The sequence below is a fragment of the Amblyomma americanum genome, chromosome 1, assembly GCF_052857255.1.
Source record: "Amblyomma americanum isolate KBUSLIRL-KWMA chromosome 1, ASM5285725v1, whole genome shotgun sequence".
NCBI classification, from domain to species: Eukaryota; Metazoa; Arthropoda; class Arachnida; order Ixodida; family Ixodidae; genus Amblyomma; species Amblyomma americanum.
In genome coordinates, this window is record NC_135497.1 from 501,497,450 (window position 1) to 501,525,412 (window position 27,963).

Below are 27,963 nucleotides of genomic sequence, written 5' to 3' on the forward strand. Positions count from 1 at the left end.
CGAGACTGGGTTTTCGAGAGGTTGAAACAACCCGCACCCGTAAGAAAGCGACACTTGGCAGCAGCGGCAGCAACCAGCGCACACGTCTCTTGAATTACTGCTCCACGTATTTGCAGGCTACCCGACGCCTGTCATCTGTACGCGACAAGGTGACGAGCCCGTCCACTGAGCACGGTGCCCGACATCTGTACGGGGCAAGCTGCCGAGCCAGAGGTGCACGACGAATAACATCGATCTCGGACAGCGTTCGAGAATCCTGCATAACGCCGAGCCTCACGGTGAAAAGCACGAACAATCGTCAGCGGTATCACCGACACCGTCCGGCGAATTTTCAGCAAGGGGCGTTTCCTTGGCATTGGCAGCAGCGGCAGCAACCAGCGCACACGTCTCCTGAATTACTGCTCCACGTATTTGCAGACTACCCGACGCCTGTCATCTGTACGCGACAAGGTGACGAGCCCGTCCACTGAGCACGGTGCCCGACATCTGTACGGGGCAAGCTGCCGAGCCAGAGGTGCACGACGAATAACATCGATCTCGGACAGCGTTCGAGAATCCTGCATAACGCCGAGCCTCACGGTGAAAAGCACGAACAATCGTCAGCGGTATCACCGACACCGTCCGGCGAATTTTCAGCAAGGGGCGTTTCCTTGGCATTGGCAGCAGCGGCAGCAACCAGCGCACACGTCTCCTGAATTACTGCTCCACGTATTTGCAGACTACCCGACGCCTGTCATCTGTACGCGACAAGGTGACGAGCCCGTCCACTGAGCACGGTGCCCGACATCTGTACGGGGCAAGCTGCCGAGCCAGAGGTGCACGACGAATAACATCGATCTCGGACAGCGTTCGAGAATCCTGCATAACGCCGAGCCTCACGGTGAAAAGCACGAACAATCGTCAGCGGTATCACCGACACCGTCCGGCGAATTTTCAGCAAGGGGCGTTTCCTTGGCATTGGCAGCAGCGGCAGCAACCAGCGCACACGTCTCCTGAATTACTGCTCCACGTATTTGCAGGTTGGTCGTTTTTTCGATAGTTCTTCTTGTTCCTGCCGCTGCTGCCAAGGCTACCGTTGAGTGTCACGCAATTATCATGTTACGCTGTTGCGCATGTCGACAACGTGTTGATGACAGCTGTCAATCACTGTGCTGCTCAGAGTGTGAATTTACGTACCATGTCGGATCATGTTCAGGCGTTTCGGAAGAAACGTTCATTTAGAAATGAGCAAAGGCTTGGAAGGCCTGGAGGTGCGAAACATGTAAGGGCAGCCGTAAAGCTGAGGATACACTGCACGGGCAGCAGTCCGATAGAGAACTAATCACTAGGCTGTTTTCAATGGAAAGTAAAATTGACTCCCTTCTGGCCATGTCCAGCAAGCTTGAGTCGCTTGAGTCATCCGTCAGCCTGCTCTCAGATAAATTCGATGAGTTTCAAACACGTCTTCTAGCCCAAGAAAAGTCGACAAAGGATGTCACGAAGCGTGTAGAGTGGCTTGAGAAAGCTGAATGGGCCTGTGAAATTGCACAGCTCAATAAGGACGTTGACAGTCTAGAATGGCGCAGTCGTCGACTGAACATCGAAATCCATGGTCTACCAGAGACGGAAAACGAGGACTTACTAAAGAAAGTGAATGAAATAGGCACAAAACTGGAACTTGATGAGGTGTGCTCGAGTGACATAACAGCCCTGCACAGGCTTCCCGCGAAGCCGGGCAAAACACGGTGCGTAATTGTTCGCTTCGCAAAGCAGGAGGTTCGTGATGCCTGGCTAGCAAAAAGGCAGGCGCTACGTGATGACAACACCGGATAGTACATGTGTGAAAATATGACTCGGTACACTCGCACTCTTCTGACAGTTGCAAAAGAATGGGCTAAGGAATCCGGCTACGCGTTCGTTTGGCACGTGAATGGAAAGGTGCTTGTACGGAAACAAGCCGGTGCACGAGCAGTTGTCATCCGCGATAAGGATGACCTCGCCAATCTGAGGTGATAGCCCAGGCAATTGTATTTTCAAGCAAACGCGATGCCATTCATGTCCAATTTTGCTCACCATAGTGAGCAACTCAAGGTTAAGCAGAAGTTTTCTTTATTTCATTTAAACGCCCAAAGTTTGCGAAATAAATTTCATGAGGTTACTTTGCTTTTATCAGATTTAAACCACGAGCTTGACTTTATTTGCTTTAGTGAGACGTGGTTAACATCTGACGACTGTTTTCTCTTGCCGGGATTTGATTGTGTGTCAGCGTGCCGTTCATCAAAGCGCGGAGGAGGTGTTGCTCTGTATGTGCGTTGCCAACTACCTTATCAAATTCTAGCAAACTATAACATTGTGAATGAAAATTTTGAGTACGTCATTATTCACTGTTATAATATACTACTTGCTCTTGTGTACCGACCGCCATCTGGGTGTTTAAAGCAATTCATGCAGTTTGCAGAAGAAATATTTGAACGTAGCCTCGAGCTCAACCTCGAATGTGTCTTTGTTGGGGATTTCAATATAAATGCTTCTCCAAATAATATTATTTTTTTGCATTTCCAAGAGCTCTTTGAGTCGTATGGTTTTTCAAATGTGATTAATGATCCTACTCGCGTCACGTCAAGTTCTGAAACAATACTTGACCTGTGCATTACAAGCTTCTGCCCCAATGAAGTTAAATCAGGTACAATTATATGCGATCTTACTGATCATTTACCCATTTACTGTCTGATACCTTCGAAGCAAAAACGCTCTTTTCTGGAGAAAGAAATATTGATTAGAGATTACTCGGAAAGAAACATATCAAAGTTTAAAGAACTCATTATGCAACAGGACTGGGATAGCGTTACAAAGGAAAAGGATTCTAATAACGCTTATAAGGCATTCTTGATGTTTTTTATTTCTGCGTACAATGAATCCTTCGGTTTTAAAACTCTTAAGAGACACAAGAGAGCAAGAAAGCCCTGGATCTCGCACGACCTGTATAACAGAATAAAAAACCGCAACATCCTTTTTCAAAAGTTTTTAGACACACGAAGTGAAGGCGATCTCCGCGCATTTAAGAAAGCGAGAAATAAATTGAATGCTGATATTAAGAAAGCAAAGAGATCATACTATGTGAACAAGTTTTCCAATATTGCAGGAAATCCTCGTCTGGTATGGCAAGCGGTCAGAGACATCACGTGTAAATCGAACTCCCCAAAGCGGGTTTCTTATCACAGCGAATCTATGAGTGAAGAACAGGTTGCAAACCTGTTCAACGAACATTTTATTAACGTGGGTGCTTCCGCAAATGACTGCGCTGCGATACCATGCGAGGAATTCGTCAAAGCACATTGTGAAAATACTGTATTTTTGTCCCCAACTGATGAATATGAAATACTGGACGTCATTTTGGGTTTAAAGAACCATTGCGCCTCTGGAGCTGACGATATTAAACCCGGTCCACTAGAAGCCGTGGCAGAAATAGTTAATAGTCCACTCATTCATATTCTGAACCTTATTCTTTCCACCGCAGTGTTCCCAGACGCAATGATGTTAGCTCGTGTGGCTGTTATACACAAGGGCGGTTCCACTAACGATATGAACAATTACAGACCAATCTCGGTGCTCCCTATCTTTGCGAAGGAAGCGGAAAATATTATACATAAAAGACTAGTAAGCTTTCTGAGTGTAAATAACATAATAGCAAGTGAACAATTCGGCTTTAGAAAAAATAAGTCCTCCGAAATGGCCCTTCTTGAAGTGAAAGAACATATACTCGAAAACATTGAAAGGAAAATATTTACCCTCGGAATATTTCTGGATTTTAGAAAGTATGGCGGCTATGCAAGTTGTGTGTAGAGCACATTGGTGCAAGGGAGTGCGTGCATCACAGGACAACACGCAAACAGCTATCGCTGAGTAAATGAAAAGAAACCAATGCAAGTAAAAGAATTTGCAATGAGCTTTGCAATAAAACATAACTATAAGGAGGTCAAAACGAAAGTAAGAAATGCTTATTGAGAAAGCGTACTCAAACAACGGGAGAGTTGAGGCTCCGATACTGAAGTGCTGGGTTCAAAGAGGGGAGAGCCTCGAGGTGACGAAGACACGGCAGCTATCTGGAAAAGAAAAATGAATAATACATGTAGAACAGTAAAGCAAGGCGGTTGCAAACGACACATTTTATACGACGCAGAACTCGTAAATACCGCTCATACATACAATGCAAACAAAACAGAGGGAGAGTCCTATCAATAGCTAACTGACTTGGCCTAACAGACAACCAAGGTTTGCGAGCAGTTTGCTTACTTGGACTCTCAGGGCATCGATGCGCCGCCTCCCGCAGTCGATGGCCGCGAACAGGGACAGGTGAAGGCGGCAGCTCTTTGCACCACGTCGGCAGTAGCTCGGATCTGGCACACAGGAGTCGTCGCAGCGGCGATGACGATCCTGGTCAGCAGGCCATCGCGTCGATGTCCAAGAGGCGCCGACTAGGCACTCGCGTTGGATTGACTGGAAGCAGCAGCGTAGAGACCGTCGGTGTCCACACCCGGCTGGTAGGCCCCGGGAAGGAGGTGAAGCCCATGTGCCGCCGTGATGCACAACCGGTGATTAGAATGTTATTCTGCACATGTCTTCAAGGAGGTCATTCATGGGCCACATCGTTGAGGCATGCCAGATTTCTTTTTTTTTTAGAACCCATGCTTCGCCTTTCTCTTCTGAGCACGTTCCACAAGTTTTCATGTTTTCCCTTTATTTCAACCAAACGTCCGTACTGACTCAAGACACAGTGACGCACACAGAGCATCTCTATATACCCAAATAGAAAAACGGAAAGCCTCAGATACAAAGAGGCAAGTCAAAAACAAAGCAAACGAAGGCAGGGAAAAAAACCGAAGTACACATAAAGAATCGAAAGTATTGTAAAGAAGAAAGCAGCCTTGCACACCGCAAAAGAGCCGGACTGACGTCCACCTTGCCTGGTGAAGGGGCCCCCTTGAAAGTATGCAAAAGGTGTTAATTAGCATATACAGGTGATCGGGAATGACTGCACCGATGAGAAGGTGTGCTTTTGAACTGCACAGGCACGAATAATACAGTTTGTAGTAATTGGGAATGAGCGATTTTCATCAAATTGTTGTGTGGTTTGTAAAGTAACGCCAAACAACTGGACATTCGACCAGATTGGTGCAATCAACAATGAAAGGCGAAACTTATGAAGTGAATGGAAACGCCTATAGCTCGTAATGATGTTGCCGAGACGTTTGCTTGAAGGAAAGTATTTGCGGATATCAAGAGTATTACCAACACAAAAGGAATGCTTGCTGTGTGATATCCAACTGACTCCAGTGTAGGTGCAATACATGCACGACTTGTGCGAATGTGGTGAAGTGGAGATAAACCCTGTAGTGTGTGGCCATACACAAGGACACCATATGCTGCTGAATTTGATGAAATAAGCCTAACATGGGTGACTGGTAGCAATACGAATAAGTAGGACGGAGACAAGCCCGAAAATAACAATTTATATTGAACGAGCGGCGAACAGACCAAGCACTAACTGTAGTAGATTCATAGCAGACTTGAGTAGATACAGCTCTTCTGTGGAAAGGAGGCATACGTGAGGCAGGAATTGAACATCCTGCGTGTTGCATGGATACCGAACAGGGCCAGACATCAGAGCTCGTACTTTCCGACTCGGCTCAGAGAACTTAAGTTGGCGTATCTGCAACGACAAGTGGAAAACATGGATGTCGGGCGTATGCTACACAGGCTTCCTACGGACACGCTGCACACTTTCCGTACTGTCGGGAGCAAAAGTGTGGCATGCCACGCCGGCTTCGATTCATTTGCACTTACCACCCTACTCCTGGTATCAAGCGAGCTAAAAAGACGGGCGGGGCAGGAAGGGACTGCCTTGCGTCGTGCATAGGCGCCGGACCGGGGCCACAGATCCGAGCTCGGACTTCCAGAGTCGGCTCCGTGCTCTCCTCATCCAAGGAAGACTCTGAGCCACGATATCTGGAAAGATAAAAGAAACCTTCGCCAAATGAAGCCATAGAAGGAAACGCCTGAACAACGTGAACAGACGGGATGGAAGAGAACACGCTGTGTTCTATTCCATCCGGTCTGTGAGCGCTGTTCGGACGTTTCCATCAACATGCACCAACCAGACCGATCAAGCCTCTTCTTGCAACCATGGATGCCGTGAGTGTTTCAAAGTCGTCCGAGGGTCACACTGTACACTGGCTGCACTGCCGGGAACGAACGTGGCTTATTCCACGCGAGCTTCGACTGAACTACATCTTAGACCTTCAGCGGCGCGATGGTATTGAGCAGCCTTAGGGGGTACTGCTTTCATCTGCAGCCATGCCAGTTTTCACGTTTCGATAAGTCGCGGTATCGCTTACCGAAAACGCAGAAAACGACGCTGCGATGCAGTGCAGTCAAAGCAGCCGACAGTACAGCGTTTGTGGCGGGAGGCAGCAGCAACGCGAGCCAAGAAGGGAGTATCTTGCGCGGTACATGGATGCCGGACCGAGACCAGAGTTCTGAGCTCGCAGTTGCTGAGGCGGCTCCGTGGTGTCCTTGTGGGAGACCCTAAGCCGGCATGTCTGCAAAGAACAAAAAGGTAACCTTTGCGAAATGCAACCATAGATGGAAACGACCGAGCAGAGCGAACAGACGAGACGCAAGAGAATAACAGACATATTCTGTGTTCTCTTCCATTCCGTCTGCTAGCACTGTGCAACCATTTCCATCACCATGCACCAACCGTCAACATCTGCTGCGAACAAACGAAGAGTTCGACCCCTCACTGGAAACCATTCCTGACTGTACGGAAGGCAGTGCTAGCGACTGTGCTTCTCTTCCAGGCTTGCGGCACCACAGGAGTCCCTGGGCAACTCGAGCCCCACGTGTGACGATCAAGCCACGGCTGCCCACACGCCTCAAGAGCATCCTGAGCCAGGGCAACATAGTCCTCTGGAAACCATGAATTCTGAGCCGGACGACGCTGGGCTTCGCCGGAGCACCCGGTTAAGGAAAAAGCCCACCCGCCTCGTGTATCAAAAGGACTTTCATCAAATTGCTTGAATCGATCTGCTGTTGTATTGTGCTAGTTTTTTTCTGTTTTTAGAGGGAGAAAGATGTATCGGATCTGGGAACCAGGGCCTTCAAGACTGGCAACCATGCTGTGCAAGCCGGCCAGCCGGGTGGCTGATATAAGAGCGCAAGCGCCCAATAAACGCACTGTTAATCTGCACCTCGAGCTCAGCGGTTGTCTGCGTCGCATGCTATCTTGAACGACACAGCAATGACTTTTATTTTCAAAAGGAATGGTGTGGCGTAGGGTACTGGAATGCTAAGACATTGCTATAGGCTGACAGACACATACACAGGAGATAGCCCTGGACCACAGATGTATGGAGTTCGCACTTTTCTTCCTTAGACAATAGCATCAAATGCGAAACACGGGGGCCTTTTTTATCTGAATGAAGAGGCTTTTACAAATATGATGATTCTGGGTCATTGAGGAAGCGCACGTACTAGGATTGTACAGGCAGCACTTGCTCAATGAGTGGTCGTTAAATTGTGACATATGATGCGCCTGGAGACCTAGAATCTTTAAAACCTCTGACACACTCTACGGCCGCTTCTAAGTCAACCGAGTTGTACTGGGTTCTTGCAGGGCGTGGTGCTTGGCTTCACAGCGCGAAGCGGACTACCAGGAGCCACGTCGTGTCGCAGGCGCGCACCAATCTTATCTATAAATTGCTACCCATTATAACACTTTATGGCTCTCTCCTTTAACTTCCGTTCCGGGGAAAGTGCTGCAGGCTAGGGTATTTTGCATCAAACTAACCTCTCTGTCTTGGGTGTCGTAAACCTTTTTCTGATCACAGTAAAATTGGGTGTGTGAAAAGCTGAACATTGAACTTCATGGCTACTTATGTTGAATAGCCGGCGACTCGAAGGAGTTGGATCAGGTTGAACGCTTCGATGTGTATGTAAACACCTGTGTAAACTATGAATTTATAGCTTCTTCTTAGCCTGGGCTGCAGGCAGCACTGATGCATGTGCTTCAGCCAGTTTTCAGTTTTTTTTATGTCGCAACCTGCGGCCCTTATTGTGCCCCAGAGCGAATGTCGTATATAACATTTCTGAAACGAGTGAGCTTGATAACACAGCTTCCACCAAACTTTTGTAGGCAATTTTTACCTTCCGTAAACGTCATTTTACCACTACTTTTCTTGCATCATCTCAACATGTATAGAATAGCAAATATGGGATTCCCTGACGTTTCTGGTACTCATCTGCAACCGTTCTAGCATATCTACGAAATTTTTTGTATGTCTATGTATAAATAGCAGCGGGTATTTTTCTTGAAAAGCTTATTAGTTGGCTTCAGGACACACTCAGTTTGGGCGAAAGAAAAAAGCATCTGCATAAACAACAAATGACGAATGGTGCCTGAAAAGATTAAGAGTTTGCGCTGAATACTTTCTTTGCTTTCGTCACTCTTTCGTATCTGTTATTTTCGCTGCAGGCACTGACGATTCGGCATCACTACCGGTGCTCCGACAAAGAAGTCCCTTGACGGGTTTTCTGACAGCCAGCGAGGAACAGCTCTTTCCTTGTACGTCTTGGATATTATGAAAAGGCTCCTGCGCAACGAAGCCGGAACCAAAGAAAACTATGCACCATATCAGCTGTGTGCTCAGTAGTTTAGAACTAACTGGTTAGCAGCACCTGATGATACGTTGTAGGCAGCAATGTTCAGTTCACAGCCTAGGTTATAAGTTGGCAAATGAAGTTATGTGCAGAACGTGGTTCTAGCTAGCAACCCATCAAAACATAACCTTTCGTAATAATGAAGGCGTCCTAAAGAAGAATCCTACGGAGCCCAAAATTATATAACGCTAGACGAGAGAGAGTTGCTATGCGAGCGCAAAAGCAGATACCGCGCGAACTGCCACTTGCTAAGGGCAATCACTGAGGTGACCAACGCCGACGCGGGGCGGCCCCATGGCAAGACCTTGAAACTTTCTCTTTTTGGATTGGCTTGGTGTCCCGCTAAGGCGCTAGACTTGAAAACAATAAATCAAGGTTTCTGCCGTAGCAGAGCTCGCGCCGCTTAGTCGCAACAGCGAAAAGACGGAAAGACACAGAGGGTTCAAAAAATGCCGACTATATGAACGGTTTACGATATGTAGGACCTCCTAATAAAACACTTTTGTGAACTACTTGAAGGTAGAATCAGGCAATGGAACTTTGTTACTGCATATTAAAACGAGTAACACGATCAAATACTTTGATGTTCACAAATCTAAATTTTTGGCCATTTTTCGCTATTTGAAAGCCGCATCTCCTGTTTAAAGAATTAAGCTACCAAGAGGTCTGGGAGAAGAAGTAGATCGAGAAACAATAAACTAACAACCGATTTTATTGGAATGCGGTCCGCTGCTTGGTTCTTCCCTTGGAGGAAGTAACCGCTTAATGATTTCAGTCGTTTGCACAATGTTACATTCCCTGTTTCCCTACTTAGTCTCATTATTCGGCCATTCTTCCTTTCCAAGTTGCTCTTGTTCAGTGCAGTGCAAACTGGCTCAAAAGTCTTCAGGCCAAACAGCTTCCATGCGAGCATCATATTAAGGTCCAGAAAATTTTGATGAGGACGATGGTTTTTTTTTTAACTAATAGGTATTTAGATCCTACTGGACTGCATATGGGTACCACGAAACCGGTGAAAATGAAGCCATTAGCCTGAGGTCTTTTGACCGAACATCTACCCATTTCCTTACTTTTCCATATACCTCCCTAACATATGGCGTCTGCAACTCTCAGTAAGCGTCAGCAGCGACACAGATCAACCGTTGAACGTGGGTGGAAGATTGAAACGATGGCTTCGGGACGCCGTTTGGCCAGACCTCCTGGGCTATAACCCGACCATTTGCGGAGGGATGCTCGAAGACTTCAGCGCCGCCGAATACCACGGCGGCACCTTGCGTACGGAGGAGCTGGCACCGCGTCCTCAGACGTCTTCCTACGGCGGCTGCACCAGAGATGACGTCAACAGAGCCGACGATGCGAATCGTGCGAGCACTGAGGCCTTTGAGACCCCCCTCCTGGACGATATATACTGCCGAAGAAGCGATGCCAGTGAGGACGGCACGGATGAGACCGAAGTCGTAGAGGGCAACTGGGCTGACTTGGATGAATCGCGGCCTCAGCGCCTGGAGTGGCAGCCTTCCCATCACCACCAGCGCGACGAGAGAAGACGCTCCGGGTTAGCAGACTGGGGTAAACAACTTTTGTTCGTTAGCTGATTTAATTTTAGCAAGATGATCTTCTAGCATCAGGAAAACGTTACGCTGTTGTACTTAGGCAAATAATTTAGAAGTGTGCAGGTAATTAAACACAAAGGAAATCAAACGAATCTTCATGTTCTGCCGCACTCTATGCCTGGTGTTGTTGCTTCCCTGATCCCCTCAGTCCAACTTCCTTAGCTCACTGAAACAGTTCAACAACATACCTTGTAATACATGCAAACTTTGTACATCCTGAATGAAATGTTCTATAAGCGGATAATGCTATTTGATGCCAAAGAGGTAGTTAAATAAAATGCGACTTTTTACGTCGTCATCTTTGTGAGGGACTTTCTTGGTGCTGAAGAACGACACCTTTTTGGTGTGGCCTTTGGTTATGCGTATTAACAAAAGTTTCTTCACTGGAGACTAGTGTTAATCGTGCACGTTGTTAGCCAAAAATAGGTCACATATGATTTCGAATGTTCCCTGCTGAGATTCTACCATTTTCAGTCAGTTTAACGAGGCATCCTTATGGGCTTTAGGGTTACGGGGGAGGGCGGGGGGAGTAGTGTGCCAGGATTTGCCAGCTGAGACAATGCGATCGGGATGAGTTTAAGAGCGATCGCAGTTGTGACAGTTTGAGACAGTTTTAACGCTATAACGTTAAGGTTCCCGCTCTGCAGAAAATCTGGCATCGCCCTCGGTACCCTCGTCGGTACCCTCGTGTGAGGAGAAAATCCCCGCATAAGCAACCTAGGGGGCACCCTAGATCACGTGACGTTATGCAGCCATCACAACCTGACCTTAAGATTGTGAGCAAACTCCCCACTGTGGCAGGTGGCAGTTATTGGAGATTGCTCGGGAAGGCCAACCCGGGCCGCACAACCCTACCGGTGGCAGCACCTGCCATCCCGGGGCACTAGCGCATTGCTTAACCGCTATACCACTGCGCCAGGAGGAGTACGAGGACTCCCAGCGATCTATGAATGTAAATTAGAGAACGACCAATTGCGCATATATGAGTATTAACCCATTAAAGGGGTCGTGAAGTGTTTTCCGAAAATTTTGGACGACGTGTATATTTGGAATTCTGACCCTTCATTTTATAGCGTACAGTGATTCGTTTCATCGTCCGGGTTGATCGAATAGCGAAAAAAAGTTAATTTCGATTTCCCGGCCCGCGTCCTCCTCAACTCTACAGGAGTGCAAACTGCTGGGCTAGTTGGTTCATATTGCATAGAAAAGGAACCAGCGAAAATAGACGCAAGACAAGAACAAAGGAGGCACACACCACAACGCTGGACTTACAACTGATTTATTGCGATGAAAAATCGCTCATTTTAAAGGAATTTCCTGCCTGCGCACCCACCCTACAGACAATACACTTCGCGCACCACATGATGACATGCCTACTATAACGATAAAAACTTGTACTCCTTTTCAGTGATAATCACAGACGGCTCGCTGACGCATTTCTGCTTATTCTTTCTGATCATGAATGCCTCCAATAGCTCACGCTCACGTTTAGATTTCCCCCGCCCGATAATGCTGGCAATGTGAAAACTAGGAGAACATTTGCAGTCCTTTACATGTAAGGCTAGATTGCTGCCTGTGCCTGTGCCCAAAGTTGTGCGATGTTGCCTCAGGCGCTCATTTAAGCATGCTCCAGTTTGGCCTATGTAGATTTTCCCGCATGACAATGGGATTGAATACACCACGCCCACTGCGCATGTGGTGAACATAGTCTGGTGTTTCGTGTTGCAAACACCAGTTCTGCGCATGTCTGCAAAGGTTTGGGCGCACAAACCGGACAGTTTGCAAGGAGCAGAAAATGCCATAGTGACACCAAACTTCTGAGCCACTTTTTTCAGACCATGTGAAGTCTTGTGGAAGTAAGGCATGACTTCCAACTTTCTTGTTGGCACTTCTACTGGCCTGGCATCCTTTGAAGATAACTTCAGTTTTTTCCCCAAAGATTCCGCCACCGCCAGCAAAACCGAGGGAGGAAACCCAGAACATTGTAGCCGTTCAACCTGCTCCGCCAGACTTTGCTGCATCACATGAGGGCAACTCTTCTTTAAGGCATTCAAAAAACATAAGTTTGCAATGCTGCGCTTCACTAACTTAGAATGGGCCGAATCATACGGCAACAGTGCCTTCTTAGACCTGGGCGCATATTTCCAGCACACGTGTTGATTGGGTAGAAAAGTCAATTCTAAATCCAGGAACCTAATGGTCTTGTCAGAAGGAATCTCATGCGTAAAAACCAAGTTCTTAGAACAAGTGCTAAAAATATTTTTAAAATCTGGTCTGCCACAAGGGTAAACTGGTCAGTTTCGGTTAAGTTCAAAATTACTAAAAAATCGTCAACATATCTAAAAACCCTTACAACACGTGTGTCGTTTAGAGATCTTTGTAGCATCGAGTCAAACTTTGCTAAAAATATGTTGCACAGCACCGGCGCAACACAGGAGCCGATACAGATTCCATGTTTTTGCACGACATACTCATCTTCATGCTGTGCTATCGTAGAATTCAAGTACACTTTTAAAAGTTCGAGAAAGGACTCTAAAGTGATGCCACACTTATTCTGGAAGGAAATTGTCCCAGATCTTTCAATGAATTCGCGCACAGCAACAAAAAGTTCGTCATGGGGCACAGAATAAAACAAGTCCACAATGTCCACCGAGAAGGCTGCATTAGCGTCGGGGAAACCGCGATTGAGGCACTCCACCAGGCTCATCGAACCCTGCACAACAAAAGGATCCGCAGGCACCAGGCCCTCGAAGGAACACTTTAGGTAGTTTGAAATCACTTTTTGCCATGAACCTCCTTCCGTGACGATCGCCCTGAAAGGGTTGTCAGGCTTATGTGTCTTTGCTGTGAAGAACACACGCAGGGAGTCTTGCTGGCATTTACGAACTTGCTTCTCAATGCTGCCCAAATTCAACCTATTGAGAAGCCTTAAGGCCAACGCCTTGGCCTTGCGCGGTTTTACTTCTGCCTTTTTGAAGTTCTTTTCTATAGCTTCGGCTGCTTTCGTCTTAAAAAGGGAAGAGGGAAGCACCGCGAACCCACCTTCCTTGTCAGCTTGAAGGAGACTGAGGCCTTCTTGTTGGAAGTGGGCGACCAAAGGGCGCAGATCCCTGCTTGGTTGACGTCGGCCCGTCAGGGCGTCTCAGAGGGTGTTGACTGTCTCATGAGAACCTGGACGGGCCGACGTCAACCAAGCAGGGATCTGCGCCCTTTGGTCGCCCACTTCCAACAAGAAGGCCTCAGTCTCCTTCAAGCTGACAAGGAAGGTGGGTTCGCGGTGCTTCCCTCTTCCCTTTTTAAGACGAAAGCGGCCGAAGCTATAGAAAAGAACTTCAAAAAGGCAGAAGTAAAACCGCGCAAGGCCAAGGCGTTGGCCTTAAGGCTTCTCAATAGGTTGAATTTGGGCAGCATTGAGAAGCAAGTTCGTAAATGCCAGCAAGACTCCCTGCGTGTGTTCTTCACAGCAAAGACACATAAGCCTGACAACCCTTTCAGGGCGATCGTCACGGAAGAAGGTTCATGGCAAAAAGTGATTTTAAACTACCTAAAGTGTTCCTTCGAGGGCCTGGTGCCTGCGGATCCTTTTGTTGTGCAGGGTTCGATGAGCCTGGTGGAGTGCCTCAATCGCGGTTTCCCCGACGCTAATGCAGCCTTCTCGGTGGACATTGTGGACTTGTTTTATTCTGTGCCCCATGACGAACTTTTTGTTGCTGTGCGCGAATTCATTGAAAGATCTGGGACAATTTCCTTCCAGAATAAGTGTGGCATCACTTTAGAGTCCTTTCTCGAACTTTTAAAAGTGTACTTGAATTCTACGATAGCACAGCATGAAGATGAGTATGTCGTGCAAAAACATGGAATCTGTATCGGCTCCTGTGTTGCGCCGGTGCTGTGCAACATATTTTTAGCAAAGTTTGACTCGATGCTACAAAGATCTCTAAACGACACACGTGTTGTAAGGGTTTTTAGATATGTTGACGATTTTTTAGTAATTTTGAACTTAACCGAAACTGACCAGTTTACCCTTGTGGCAGACCAGATTTTAAATATTTTTAGCACTTGTTCTAAGAACTTGGTTTTTACGCATGAGATTCCTTCTGACAAGACCATTAGGTTCCTGGATTTAGAATTGACTTTTCTACCCAATCAACACGTGTGCTGGAAATATGCGCCCAGGTCTAAGAAGGCACTGTTGCCGTATGATTCGGCCCATTCTAAGTTAGTGAAGCGCAGCATTGCAAACTTATGTTTTTTGAATGCCTTAAAGAAGAGTTGCCCTCATGTGATGCAGCAAAGTCTGGCGGAGCAGGTTGAACGGCTACAATGTTCTGGGTTTCCTCCCTCGGTTTTGCTGGCGGTGGCGGAATCTTTGGGGAAAAAACTGAAGTTATCTTCAAAGGATGCCAGGCCAGTAGAAGTGCCAACAAGAAAGTTGGAAGTCATGCCTTACTTCCACAAGACTTCACATGGTCTGAAAAAAGTGGCTCAGAAGTTTGGTGTCACTATGGCATTTTCTGCTCCTTGCAAACTGTCCGGTTTGTGCGCCCAAACCTTTGCAGACATGCGCAGAACTGGTGTTTGCAACACGAAACACCAGACTATGTTCACCACATGCGCAGTGGGCGTGGTGTATTCAATCCCATTGTCATGCGGGAAAATCTACATAGGCCAAACTGGAGCATGCTTAAATGAGCGCCTGAGGCAACATCGCACAACTTTGGGCACAGGCACAGGCAGCAATCTAGCCTTACATGTAAAGGACTGCAAATGTTCTCCTAGTTTTCACATTGCCAGCATTATCGGGCGGGGGAAATCTAAACGTGAGCGTGAGCTATTGGAGGCATTCATGATCAGAAAGAATAAGCAGAAATGCGTCAGCGAGCCGTCTGTGATTATCACTGAAAAGGAGTACAAGTTTTTATCGTTATAGTAGGCATGTCATCATGTGGTGCGCGAAGTGTATTGTCTGTAGGGTGGGTGCGCAGGCAGGAAATTCCTTTAAAATGAGCGATTTTTCATCGCAATAAATCAGTTGTAAGTCCAGCGTTGTGGTGTGTGCCTCCTTTGTTCTTGTCTTGCGTCTATTTTCGCTGGTTCCTTTTCTATGCAACTCTACAGGAAACGTCATCATAAGTAGCCAATCCGAGGCTTCTGTCGCCGACACAACATGGCGGCTTAGCGAGGCCTGCTGGCCCATAGTTGACCGAGGTCAGAGCACTATATGTACTCAAAAGTGGCGTCAAAATGACGTCACGCTGCATCACGCGCAGAAGGTTATTTAAAAATGGCCGATCTTCCCGAGCTGCAGCGTCGCTTGCTGGAAAGGAGTCGGCTGTTGGGGTTTGAGCCGTACGGCGACACACCTTTGCGGGTGCCAGATCAGCCGTCGTCAGAGGACGACAGCGGTGGCAGTGACAATGGCTGCGAAGACTGAGCGTGCGGCCAGCAACTAGCGGTCGTAGCCCGCGGCACAACCGCTACTTGCGGAAGCCCCGACCGTGAGCCTCCCGAACCCGGTCGTGTCGGGAATACACACACTGGTATGTCCCAATCTTGTTGCTTACGTTGAGCAGTTTTCGAGAGAGTGCAATCGCTAACTGAAGCATTCGAATAGGTGTTTCTGCGGGCGGTGCGTGTCGATGCCCACTGCACTTGAGAGCACCTGCTGCTGCGAGATCCCTGCAGCGACTGTGAAGCAGCCGTCGGGGTGCATCACGGAGCACTCCCACTTTTACACCCTGTGCCTCGACGAGGTGGTGCTTACGGTGGCACTGCAAATGCTTTTGGACCATGGGCTACGCGTCGAGCACACAGGGTAAGAACAATGCTCAAAGGGAGACGCAGCATGAACAAGCGACCGCCTTTTTTTGCTCTTTTCTCACATGCGAAGCGCTGTAATCAAACGGGGAGCCAGTGCTCATCAAAGACTTCAACCTAGCGATAACTTCTGGGATGACATCGCTCCCTAGGAAAATGCGTAAATGCGCCGATGTGTTTGCTCTAGGTGCCACGGTGTGTATACACATCGCGGCACGCGAGTGCGAACACAACATCGGTGGTCTTTTTTCATATGCGTGGACGATCACGATGTTTTGCTACTCAGGCGGTAAAATATTCTCGAGTAAACGAGCAAGCAGATGAGATGTGTCTTCTGGCATGTGTGAACTTGGATAATGCAGTTGAAGATCATGCACATTGTTGTAAGGATGCTGGCCAGACACATTTCTATTTTATTGGCTGAGTTTACATCTTTAACAGGTGCAGCACTAGAGAAGTTGATTGCAATGGAAAGGATTGTGAGAACTGCAGTAAAATCAGTACAAAACAATCAATCCTTTATTTCGCAGGAGACTGTACAAAATGGAATTTCAAAGCAAAGTAACCTAGCCCCACTCACTGCCAGAACAATCACCATTCCAGCGCTGTCCTCATTGCCATCTTTTTTTGGCAACGTGCATTAGGTGGTAACATTCTATAGTGTGCCATACAAATCGTTTCAATTAAAAAGAATTTGCTGATAGACTTCATTGCATCCATCATCACTTCTACTAATGTGTGGATGCTTGTGCCACAGCATGGTGTATAAAATCCGCATCTGCAGCAGTCACACAGTAAACCTGTCTTAAACGTGTCGACACTGGCATCTTGCATGTGCTGACGGTGCAAGGCATACCTCTTTGAAACTCCCAGCTGTTCCGCAGCTCCACCCACCAGCTCTAAAGTTGTAAAGTGGTAGGGCCGACCAGCGTGACAGAAGAGGTGGTATCACAAAATCAAACAGAATTATTTAATTACACAAATAGCTTTGCATTGAACACCGCACAAAAAGTGCTTTGAGCCTTGCTTTTTGAGCCAGATGTGAACAACACTGCGAAACAGAATGTTCTCGTGCCACAGGTCGTTCTTATCGTAGATGACGGTTGCGCACAAGTGTGGACAGTGAATGCCTCATCAGAACCTGTTCTGATCCTGTTGGGGCTTAAACTCGCTTGATTTGATGCTTATGACATTCATACTATCAGATCCATATCTAAGTGTGAGCATTCCAGTCGAGCCACAGACTTCACCGTCAATATCGATCGCATGATTAACAAGTCGCTTTTGTCGTCCAAACTGCTTGCATTACAGGCTGTTCTTAGCCAGTATGTGTCAGTGTTTGATTTTGCTCAGCCAGCCACTTCCTCTCCGCTGCCAATTTATGGCATGCAACACTATAGATTAACACTGGTACCGCTCTGCCCATCAGACAGAAGCCTTGGTGCGTGTCTAAGGCCGAATGGACTGGCCGAATGGCCGAATGGACTCACATAGCCTCCCTCAAATGCTGCCATCACAATGCTGTCTAAATTGCTTGAGGACAAGCTTCAACTGACCTGGGGCGAAATGCTAAGCCGCGCTATAGTGCAGTGAGAAAATGACGACAGACTCGGTGGGCGCAAAAATGAGCTATGGTGCTCGCCACTGACTGTTCAGTGACGTGCCCAATCCCCGCTTTGGCCTTGTAAATAAATGCTTTCCTGCTCTCGCAACTTCGTATGAATATTGTAACGAAGACAGGACCGGCACAGATCACAGTCTCAGCGAAGTCCAGCGCACAGCAGGGAACTCACAAGGTGGCTGTCCGAACCACACACACACTTCGTCTTTGTCCACCGGCACACGCACGCTTCGTCTTCATCGTCGGCGCGCTCCCATGAGCACGCGCCATTACCCCCTCCATCAAGGCGGCGGCCCAACGCCGGAAACGAACACGGACAGCAAAGGTAATGTTCGGTATAGACGGCGGACGGCAGAGAATACAGAGAGCTGTTAAGCTGTTAAAGCGGCGGGTTGCAGCCTGTCATGGTAGGGCTTCATGCGCACCACGTGGACAGTCTCGGTCGGATGGCGCCGACGTGGTGAGGAGGTCGTGTCCCGCGGAAAAACTTCGTATGTGACATCACTTATACGAAGAACCACCTCGTACGGACCGAAGTAGCGTCGGAGGAGCTTTTCGGAGAGTCCGCGGCGGCGCACAGGTGTCCATACCCATACAGAGTCGCCGGGCTCGTACCGAACGCATCGGTGGCGGAGGTTGTAGCGACCAGCGTCGAGTTGTTGTTGATGTCGAATCCGGCACCTTGCGAGTTGGCGGGCTTCTTCAGCCCGCTGGACGAATGTGTCAACGTCAGCGTAGGGGCCGATGTCTCCGTCGTTGTGAGCAGCGGGTAGCATAGCATCCAACATGGTAGTGACACACCGTCCGTACTCCAGCTGGAAAGGTGTAAGACGGGTAGTCTCCTGTTCTGCCGTATTGTAGGCGAAGGTTGCATAAGGAAGAACTTCGTCCCACGTTCGATGCTCAACATCGACATACATAGCAAGCATATCTGCAAGCGTCCGGTTGAGGCGTTCAGTCAAGCCGTTTATTTGGGGATGATAGGCTGTTGTCTTCCGGTGACTGGTGTGGATGACTTCGAAGAGAGATTGCATTAATGCCGCCGTAAAGGCGGTTCCACGGTCCGTGATGACGACTGATGGCGCACCGTGACGCAAGACGATTGATGTCATAAAAAACTGAGCCACTTCTGGAGCACTAGCGTGGGGGAGCGCCTGTGTCTCGGCGTACCGCGTTAAGTAGTCCGTCACCACAACAATCCATTTGTTCCCAGAGGAAGACAATGGGAATGGGCCCAGCAAGTCCATGCCCACTTGTTGGAAAGGTGTTGTAGGCGGTGGGATTGGCTGGAGAAGCCCTGCGGGTTTAACTGGTGGTGTCTTTCATCGCTGGCAGTCACGGCAGGTCCTCACATATTGCTGGACTGATGAGAGCAACTTTGGCCAGTAATACTTCGCACGAATGCGGGCATACGTCCGCGTAACACCCAAATGGCCAGCCGATGGCTCTTCGTGGCAGGCGTGCAAGGTTTCTGGACGGAGTTCGGATGGCACAACCAGAAGAAAGGTTTCCGTGTTATGGGCGAAGTTTCTCTTGTAAAGGACGCTATCTCGGAGACTGTAGGAACCCAAACCTCGAACGAAAAGCCGCGGAACAGCTTAACGTCTTAAGGCCCTCCAGATGCTCGATGAGCGGACGCAACTCTGAGTCACCCCGTTGACGCCGGGCCATATCGGACGACGTGACGAGAGCAAGAAACGGGAAGTCGTCCTCCGTTTCGGCCGGAGCAACGTCGGCAGGTGCACGTGACAAGCAATCGGCGTCATTGTGCTTACGGCCGGACTTGTACACTACCGTGATGTCGTATTCCTGGAGGCGAAGGCTCCATCTCGCAAGCCGTCCCATTTCTTGCACTTGGGATCGTATAGCCTCCCGTCCCACCGGCGACACTCTGTACGGGTGTTGGGATATGGGGCTAGTCTCCTCGTTGACGATGATGCGGTGTTTGGCTACCGGGGTGCGCCCTACCTTTGATGTCGTGGCGAAGCACTCTGCGAAATCGTGAAGGAGCTCTAACAAGCGCTGCTTCTGACCCACCGACAAGCCGGGATTAATGCCCACGGTAGACAGAACGGTTGCTGCATCGCGTCCGTCCGGCGACGGTAGCTCCAGAGCACATATTTCTGCGGGCTCAACGAAGTCGGTAACGTATGCGACGGCCGTTCCTTTCGCAATAGGCTGGAACTCTGTTCCGAAGTTGGTGATCAAGAGCGTCGCAGAGCGATCCCGTAAGCGAACAAGCCCTCTTGCAGCGCAGATTCCTTTCTCGAGTAGAAGGCTGACGTTTGTCTCTGCCATAACGTCTCGATCACTGGGCGAGTCACTTTGCACGGGGACAATCATGCTGCACCGCGGAGGCACCGTCACGTTGTGGTATTGTATTCTGTAGTTATGTTTGTATAAACTAGGTGGCGCTAGGCATGCGCCCTATCTGGTCAGCTGACTCGCACATCTGTATATATATTCATCATTGAACTGATATAAAAGGGGAGTTGGTCGAAGTATGTACGTGGCGGGTGCTTGACGTGGTGGTGCTCCGGCTGCTCCGGGCAGTCGGACCGGGCAGTTCCCCAACGGTACGGGATACAACAGTTGGCGACGAGTGGTGAAGTAACCGAACGCGGAAGCAATGAGCCTGCATCAACCGCCCGAGTTCCTGCCGACGCCCGGGAAGCCCGCCATTCCTTGGACGCAGTGGCACCGCCTTTTCAAGAACTATCTCCTGGCGTCCGGGAGCGACGCTCACCCACCTGCGCGCCGTAAAGCTTTGCTGCTACACTGTTTGGGTGTGGAAGGCCAACGCTTGTACTACGCGTTGCCGGAGGAGAAATCGTCGACGCCGCCTACAGAAGGAAAGGAAGGAAGCGGTACGAGCGACGAGTACGATGCAGCGGTGGCTACGTTGGACGCTTACTTCACTTCTAAAACGAACGTCGTCGTGGAGCGGCATCGGTTCGGACAACGCACCCAACTGCCCGGGGAGACCGCAACAGCGTTCGTCACGGCGTTGCGTGAGCTGGCATTAAGTTGCGACTTCGGTAAGCAGGCTGACGATTTTATTCGTGACCAACTTGTAGCGAAAACGTGCAACCCTGTTCTTCGGGAACGCTTACTGCTTGAAGGCACTTCGCTCACTCTTGAACGCGCACTGGCTATTGCAAACAGTATCGAAGAAGCCACGAAATACTCACTTGAGCTGCAGTCATCGGCTGCGAGCGTTCAAAAGGTCGAAAAACATCGGATGCCATGCCGCTCAGAAACGCAGTTACCGCGTTCGCAGCAGCCGAAGTCCTGTTTCCGTTGCGGGTCTTCAGGGCATCTTGCAGATTCCAAGACATGCAAGGCGCGGGGTAAAACTTGCAGCAAATGTGGCAAACGAGGACATTTTCAGCGTGTCTGTAGAAGCGGCATGCCTGACGAAAGGGCCCTTGCTGTCCGAGAAGTCGACACCTGCAGTGCATCCGGCGATCTCAACGTGTTGCTTCTCGACCGGCAGTGCAAAGGAGGGATACACACAGAAGTCTTCGTACAAGATGTTCCTATACGTTTCCTCGTAGACACGGGTTCTGCTGTCTCCATTCTGTCGAACGCCACGTATTCAAGGTTGAAACGCTTCCCTTTGCAGCCAACATCAGCGTCACTCTACGATTTCTCTCGCCGCAGAATAACCATCGAGGGGTGTTTCACGGCGCCAGTAATCTTCCAGGATCGGCAGGCCGACATTCTCTTCTACGTCGTCAAGGACGGTACTGACATTCTCGGCATCGACGCTGTCGAAACGCTGCGTCTGCAAATCAACGGTACGTCATTGCAATGCACCCATATTACGCAAGCGCCAGAAGGCCTTGACCGTGAACTGTTTTGCCAGTTTCCGCACTTGTTTGATGGCAAGTTAAGGCTTGCAACAAATTTTGTCCATAAGGTAAAGATAAGAGAAGGAATCACGCCTGTTGATGCTAAGTTGCGGCGTTTGCCATTTTCAATGCGAGACCGAGTACGCGAAGAGCTGCAGCGCCTTGAGCAAGAAGATGTCATAGAAAAGATTGACACGTCTGAATGGGTGTCTCCAATCGTAGTAGTAGCAAAGAAAAACGGCAAGATAAGAATTTGTGTCGATCTGCGCGAACCAAACAAAGCGATTGTCGTTGACAAATTTCCACTGCCGCACACGGAAGAAATATTGCACAAACTTCATGGCGCAAATTACTTTTCAAAGATTGATTTAGCAGCTGCATATCACCAAGTTCTGCTAAGCCCTGAAAGCAGGGAACTGACTACCTTCATAACCGATAGTGGACTGTACAGATTCAAGCGCGTCTGTTTCGGTCTTGCATCAGCACCGTCTGCGTTTCAGAAAATGATGGCCACTATTTTGCAGAACTGCAAAAACACTTTGTGCTACATAGATGATGTCATTGTGTACGGAAGCACACGTGAAGAGCACTTCAAGAATTTGAAACAAGTTTTGCACTTGATTGCAAAGGCTGGATTGAAGTTGAATGACAAATGCATTTTTAATGTGCAAGAAGTCGACTTCCTTGGTCACAGGATCAGTCACAAGGGAATACGCCCTTTACAAAGTAACATTGACGCCATCAAGGCTGTGCCAGCCCCAACAAATGTCGGTACTCTGCGCTCATTCTTGGGCATGGTAGGCTACTACGCCAAATTTATACCTGACTATGCGGTGGTTGTCGAGCCTCTTCGAGAGTTGCTACGTAAGAATGCCACATTCACATGGAACCCTGCAAGACAAGCTTGTTTCGAGCAACTGAAATGTTCCCTGGCCACAAGATGTTTACAGCTATTTGATCCTGCGGGTGACATTATTGTCACTACGGATGCCTCATCCATTGGCTTGGGAGCAGTGTTGCAACAGACAAGGAATGATGAACTGGTGACGATTGCTTTTGCTTCTCGCAGGCTTACTTCACAGGAACAGAAGTATTCTGTAGGGGAATTGGAAGCCCTTGCTTGCTTGTGGGCATGCGAATATTGGAGAGTGTACCTTTGGGGTCGTTCATTCATATTACGCACCGATCACCAGGCTCTGGTCACACTCCTTAGTACAAAGGGAGTAGGTCGCCGACCGTTCCGGATTGCGAGGTGGCACGCCAGGCTGTTGGCATACAACTTCACGATTGAATTTCACAAGGGTGACAAGAATACTGTTGCTGATGCTCTTTCAAGGATGCCCCTTCCAGGTCGTGTGGAGGAAGAGGAAGAAGAGACTGTTTGTGTTGTCTCAACATGCATTACTCATGAAGAGTTTGTCATTGAAACGATGCAGGACCCGTTGCTGCAGCAGGTTATAAAGTGGGTGACATCGGCATGGCCCGCAGTGAAGATGTTGCCTGCCGAAGCAGTTCCGTTCTACCGGGTGCAAACTGAGCTCTCAGTCGTTGGAGACCTCCTGCTTCATGGTGACAAATTTGTAGTACCTTCGTCCCTCGTAGCACGGCTTCTTGACGCAGCCCACGAGTCTCATCCGGGAATAACGAGGACAAAGCAGCGACTACGTGAGCAATACTGGTGGCCTGCTATGTGCAAGCAAGTAGAACAATTCATTGCATCCTGCGCGGTATGCCAATCTGTTGACAAGTCTGCAAAACCCGTGACACCACCTCTGCAGCCAGTTGCATTCCCATCTGCACCATGGCAGAAGCTAGGCATCGATATTGTGGGCCCTTTTTCCGAGGTGCCGGCAGATTGCCGTTTTGCCATTACAGCCATCGATTACTACAGCAAGTGGCCTGAGGTTTGTTTCTCAGCAAGGGTGACAACTGCAACAGTCATCTCCTTTCTGCGAAGCATCTTCAGCAGGGAAGGATATCCAGACGAGATTGTGAGTGATCATGGTGCTCAGTTTACAGCCTTGGAGTTTGACAGTTTCCTCAAAGAACGTGGCATCGCTCATACGTATTCGGCAGTCTATCATCCGCAAGCTAACGGGCAGGTAGAGAGGTTTAATCGAGTACTCAAAGAGTACGTTCAAGTCTGCGCACAAGAACATCGGCCTTTGAAGGAAGCTATCACCGAATACCTGGGAGTCTACCGTTTCACACCGCATGCGACCACAGGAGTGAAGCCTTCCGTCCTTCTTCACGGCCGTCATCCCAGAACAAAACTTGATCTTGTAGGAGCGCCAGGTAAAGAGTTTTTTCAAGATCCGCAGGCAGCGATGAAGTCCATCCACAGCAGAGTAGCACAAAGGCAACAAGCAAGTAAGACCTACACTGACCGTCGACGAGCTGCAAAGTACTCTCCATTAACAACAGGTCAACCGGTGAGAGTCAAGTTGCCTGGTCACGTGCCTAAGGGCGCTCTGAGCTACTCGAGTCCATTCACCATTGTGGACCAATGTGTCAAGATACCTACAAGCTCAATGATGGCCGCACATGGAATCGGAGTCGGCTGGTACCTTGCCCCCAACCAGTTCCACCACCTACAGTTCCGAAAAGTTGTTCGCCTGAATCAGCAAAACCACTTGGCGAACCACAGCAGGAGAACCACGACCCACCCCAGCAGCCATCTGTTCAGACGCCAGTTGAAAGGGACGTTCCAGGACTGAGGCATTCGACGAGACAAAGAAGACCACCAGTGTGGTTTAAAGACTATGAAAGACATTGAGTGTTTATTGTGTTTTTCCAGTGTTAGTTGCTAACTCTTTTGAGGGGGAATAATGTGGTATTGTATTCTGTAGTTATGTTTGTATAAACTAGGTGGCGCTAGGCATGCGCCCTATCTGGTCAGCTGACTCGCACATCTGTATATATATTCATCATTGAACTGATATAAAAGGGGAGTTGGTCGAAGTATGTACGTGGCGGGTGCTTGACGTGGTGGTGCTCCGGCTGCTCCGGGCAGTCGGACCGGGCAGTTCCCCAACGGTACGGGATACAACACACGTCATCAGCAGCAATACGCAGGGCGGGTATCCTGGAGTCGTCTGGGTCGGCTATTTCAATTGCTTGCGTCGGCGAAAACGTCACGCACGGCTCTTGTAAATTGATAACGGCGCCGTTAGCTTGTAAAAAGTCCAGGCCGAGAATGACATCGCGCGAACAGTGAGGTAGGACAACAAAGTCACAAACGTAAATAAATCCGTCGATTGTAACTATCCCCGTACACCGGCTAACAGGGGTAATTGGGTGCCCACCAGCTGTGCGAATCTGAGGCCCAGTCCACGCGGTTAAAACTTTCCTCAGTTCTTTTGCTAGCTCGTTGCTCATAACCGAATAGTCCGCTCCCGTATCAACCAATGCCGTAACCGCTAAATCGTCGATATCGACCGGTAAGTTCGAAGCTGCACTTCCTTTGTGATCGTCACGTGTCCTCGTTTGATAGCCGTCGTCTGGTCGGGAACGCGATGGAGGATGTTCGGCTGTTCGCTCGTCAGCGGCCTTACCTCCGCAGGCCGCTGGGTCTAGTTTCCCCGGCGAGGACTCAGTGAGCGGCTGAAACGGCTTGTCGGAGGACGGGGACTCGGCGAACGATAGCGGGTAGAGGTTGGTGGGCGGTAGTCAGGGCGAGGGAAATCAGTGTGAGTATAATCCCGGCGCGTTGACAGGTGCTCCTCAATTTCGCGGGACCGTTCGCCATTGGGCGGATAGGGGACTCGCGGATGAAATCCGCGAATTCCAGCTCGACGATAAGGGCACCACCGCAAGATATGGCCAGCCTCACCGCAGTGGTAGCAAAGGGGCCGCTGGTCAGGTGCCCGCCACACGTCCGTCTTCTGCAGCCTGGCTTCGGGCAACACAGGGACAGGCGGGGGCCGCGGCTGGAAAGCAGATGCAGAAGGGCTGGTGCTCCAAGGGGCGAGGTCGCAGTTCTGTCGGAGTACCGACGCGTACGTCTGGCGCGGGGGCGTCGGTGTAAGGGCAGCAGGGGCAACAGGTTCAGGAACCACCTGCTGCACTTCCTCTCGGATAATTTGTGCTAACGATGGACACTGCGGCTGCGACTGGGCAGAGAGGCGCATTTTGTGCAGCTCTTCTTTGACAATAGATCGAACCAGCTCCCGAAGGGTGTCAGCGGAGTCGCTGGAGGCTGGCGCAAAGTCGGCAGTTGATACGATGTTCACGGCGCGATTGTAATAGCGGGCGCGTTGTTGCAGGGTCTTTTCGACGGTAGTGGCCTCCGATAGAAACTCCGAAGTGGTGTTAGGTGGGTTTCGCACAAGCCCAGCAAACAGTTCTTCTTTTATCCCGCGCATCAGGTGGCGCACTTTCTTGTCCTCGGCCATGTTTGGATCCGCCCTTCTGAACAGTCGTGTCATGTCCTCATAATACATTGCGACGCTCTCATTGGGTCGCTGGTTCCTTGACTGCAGCGCCGACTCAGCTCGTTCCCGACAGTCGGTGTTGACGTAGGTCGCCAGCAACTGGCTACGGAACCGTTCCCAAGAAGGAAACGTTGTCTCGTGGTTCTCGTACCACGTCCGCGCCGAGTCGTCAAGAGCGAAGTAAACATTGTGCAGCTTCCGCTCCGCATCACAGCCGTTGTACCTGGCAAAGCGCTCGAACTGGTCAAGCCAGTCCTCCGCGTCCTCAAACACTTCGCCATGGAAGGTCGGCGGCGTTCGCGGCTGGAGGACCAGGAAATGAGCAGCTGAGTTCCCGTTGTCAGCCATAGCTGCCGCGTCTCCGTTGCTAGCCATAGGTGCCGCGTCAGTCCTGCGCGTCGCAGCTGGAGCCCTGGTCCTAGGGGATAACGGACCGTACTCTGGTGACTGACCTTGGATTCGGCGGCTCGTACTGCGATGAATCGGAGTCAAATCCGTGTTCATTGAGAGCCTTCGGGGCACGTAGATGTTGGAAAGTACCCAGCACCTCCACCAAAAATGTAACGAAGACAGGACCGGCACAGATCACAGTCTCAGCGAAGTCCAACGCACAGCAGGGAACTCACAAGATGGCTGTCTGAACCACACACACACTTCGTCTTTGTCCACCGGCACACGCACACTTCGTTTTCATCGTCGGCGCGCTCCCATGAGCACGCGCCAATATAGTAGTTCAGCAACATTTGCCTGTGCTGCCTGTGGAGAACCGTGGCACCATGAATAAAAAGTTTCAATGCTGCCACGAAATTGGGGTCATGCCACTGTTGCATTTTTGTTGTCTACCATTCTCTGTCAGTAACTTCAAAATGTTGCAATAGAATTCAGAGTTCACAATGCTGCCAGGAAGAACACACAGTGACAATCACATGATTTAACTTGCAAACAATGACGTTGGAACTAACTGTACAGACACTGATAACATGATTAGCTTTCAGCATTGTAAAAGCCTGAAACTGAACTTTCATTTTGCTATGCTGAAAAAAATAGTGACTCTTGTTTTTCTGTTGTCAACAGGAGGTACCGCTACACCAGCTACAGCCAGCTTGCACACTGGCTTTGGAGACGCCTGGGCAGACATCACCGGAAGGTCCTCCCTGCTTGTGCTGTATGCCAAATAAGGGAGAGATTTCCATCGGAAGGTTACACTGGTTTCCAGTATGCACAAGGGCTCTAGAAGTTTGTTCAGCAATGCTTGTGAACTTGCAGTCATGTCTTGTTAACATGGACACCTTGCTATAAGGACAATTTTCAAGGACTGATCCCCTCCCATTCCATTCGGCCTTGGTGATATATAAACTCTCTGCGTAGACTATGGACAGCTTATTTGGAAACCAAAAGCAAAAAAAGATACATTTTGTTTCAGTTTTGCAGACATTGCTTTGGTCCTCTGGGACCTTGCTCATTGGGTATAATATGCAGTCGAAAATTGGTTGTTGGGGAAAGGAAATGGCGCAGTGTCTCATGTCTAGGTGTCCAACCATGCAGTAAGGGAACGGTTAGAGGAGGAACTGACAGAAGAAAGACAGAAAGACGTGCCTTAGTGGCGGGCGCCAGAATAATTTGGCCACCTGGGGATCTTTAACGTGCACTGACATCACACAGCACACTGACGCCTTTTGTGTTTCACCTCCATCGAAATGCAGCCGCCACGGTCAGGTTCGAACAAGGGTACTCTGGCTGAGTAGCTGAGTTTTGACCTTCATTCGTTATTTTTGACCACTCATATTATAAATAATTTTTTCTGGGAACAAAAGTGTCCATATTACCCGCACATCACTGTATTATGCAATTCAAAAAGTATGGAAGAGGGGAATGCACCTTTGGGACAAGAGACTTCAAAGTGAGAAAAGTTTCGCTGCAGATGGGAG

At 49.2% G+C, this 27,963-nt stretch overlaps 1 protein-coding gene across 1 annotated transcript; it reads left to right on the plus strand.

Annotated features, from left to right (window-relative positions):
• Positions 1 to 15,464: 15,464 nt before the first annotated feature.
• LOC144105852 (uncharacterized) lies at positions 15,465 to 27,366 on the plus strand. Its single transcript, XM_077638879.1, has 3 exons — positions 15,465 to 15,850; positions 15,925 to 16,125; positions 27,110 to 27,366. The coding sequence occupies exons 2-3, from the start codon at positions 15,950 to 15,952 to the stop codon at positions 27,267 to 27,269; spliced, it is 336 nt and encodes a 111-aa protein (XP_077495005.1). The 5' UTR covers positions 15,465 to 15,850; positions 15,925 to 15,949; the 3' UTR covers positions 27,270 to 27,366.
• Positions 27,367 to 27,963: the final 597 nt, after the last annotated feature.

Excerpts from the sequence above, each read along its gene's own strand:
- LOC144105852 (XM_077638879.1), top strand. The coding sequence starts at position 15,950 with ATGCCCACTGCACTTGAGAGCACCTGCTGCTGCGAGATCCCTGCAGCG. Across the intron at positions 16,126-27,109 it reads CTACGCGTCGAGCACACAGG|GAGGTACCGCTACACCAGCT; the intron begins GTAAGAACAATG and ends TGTTGTCAACAG.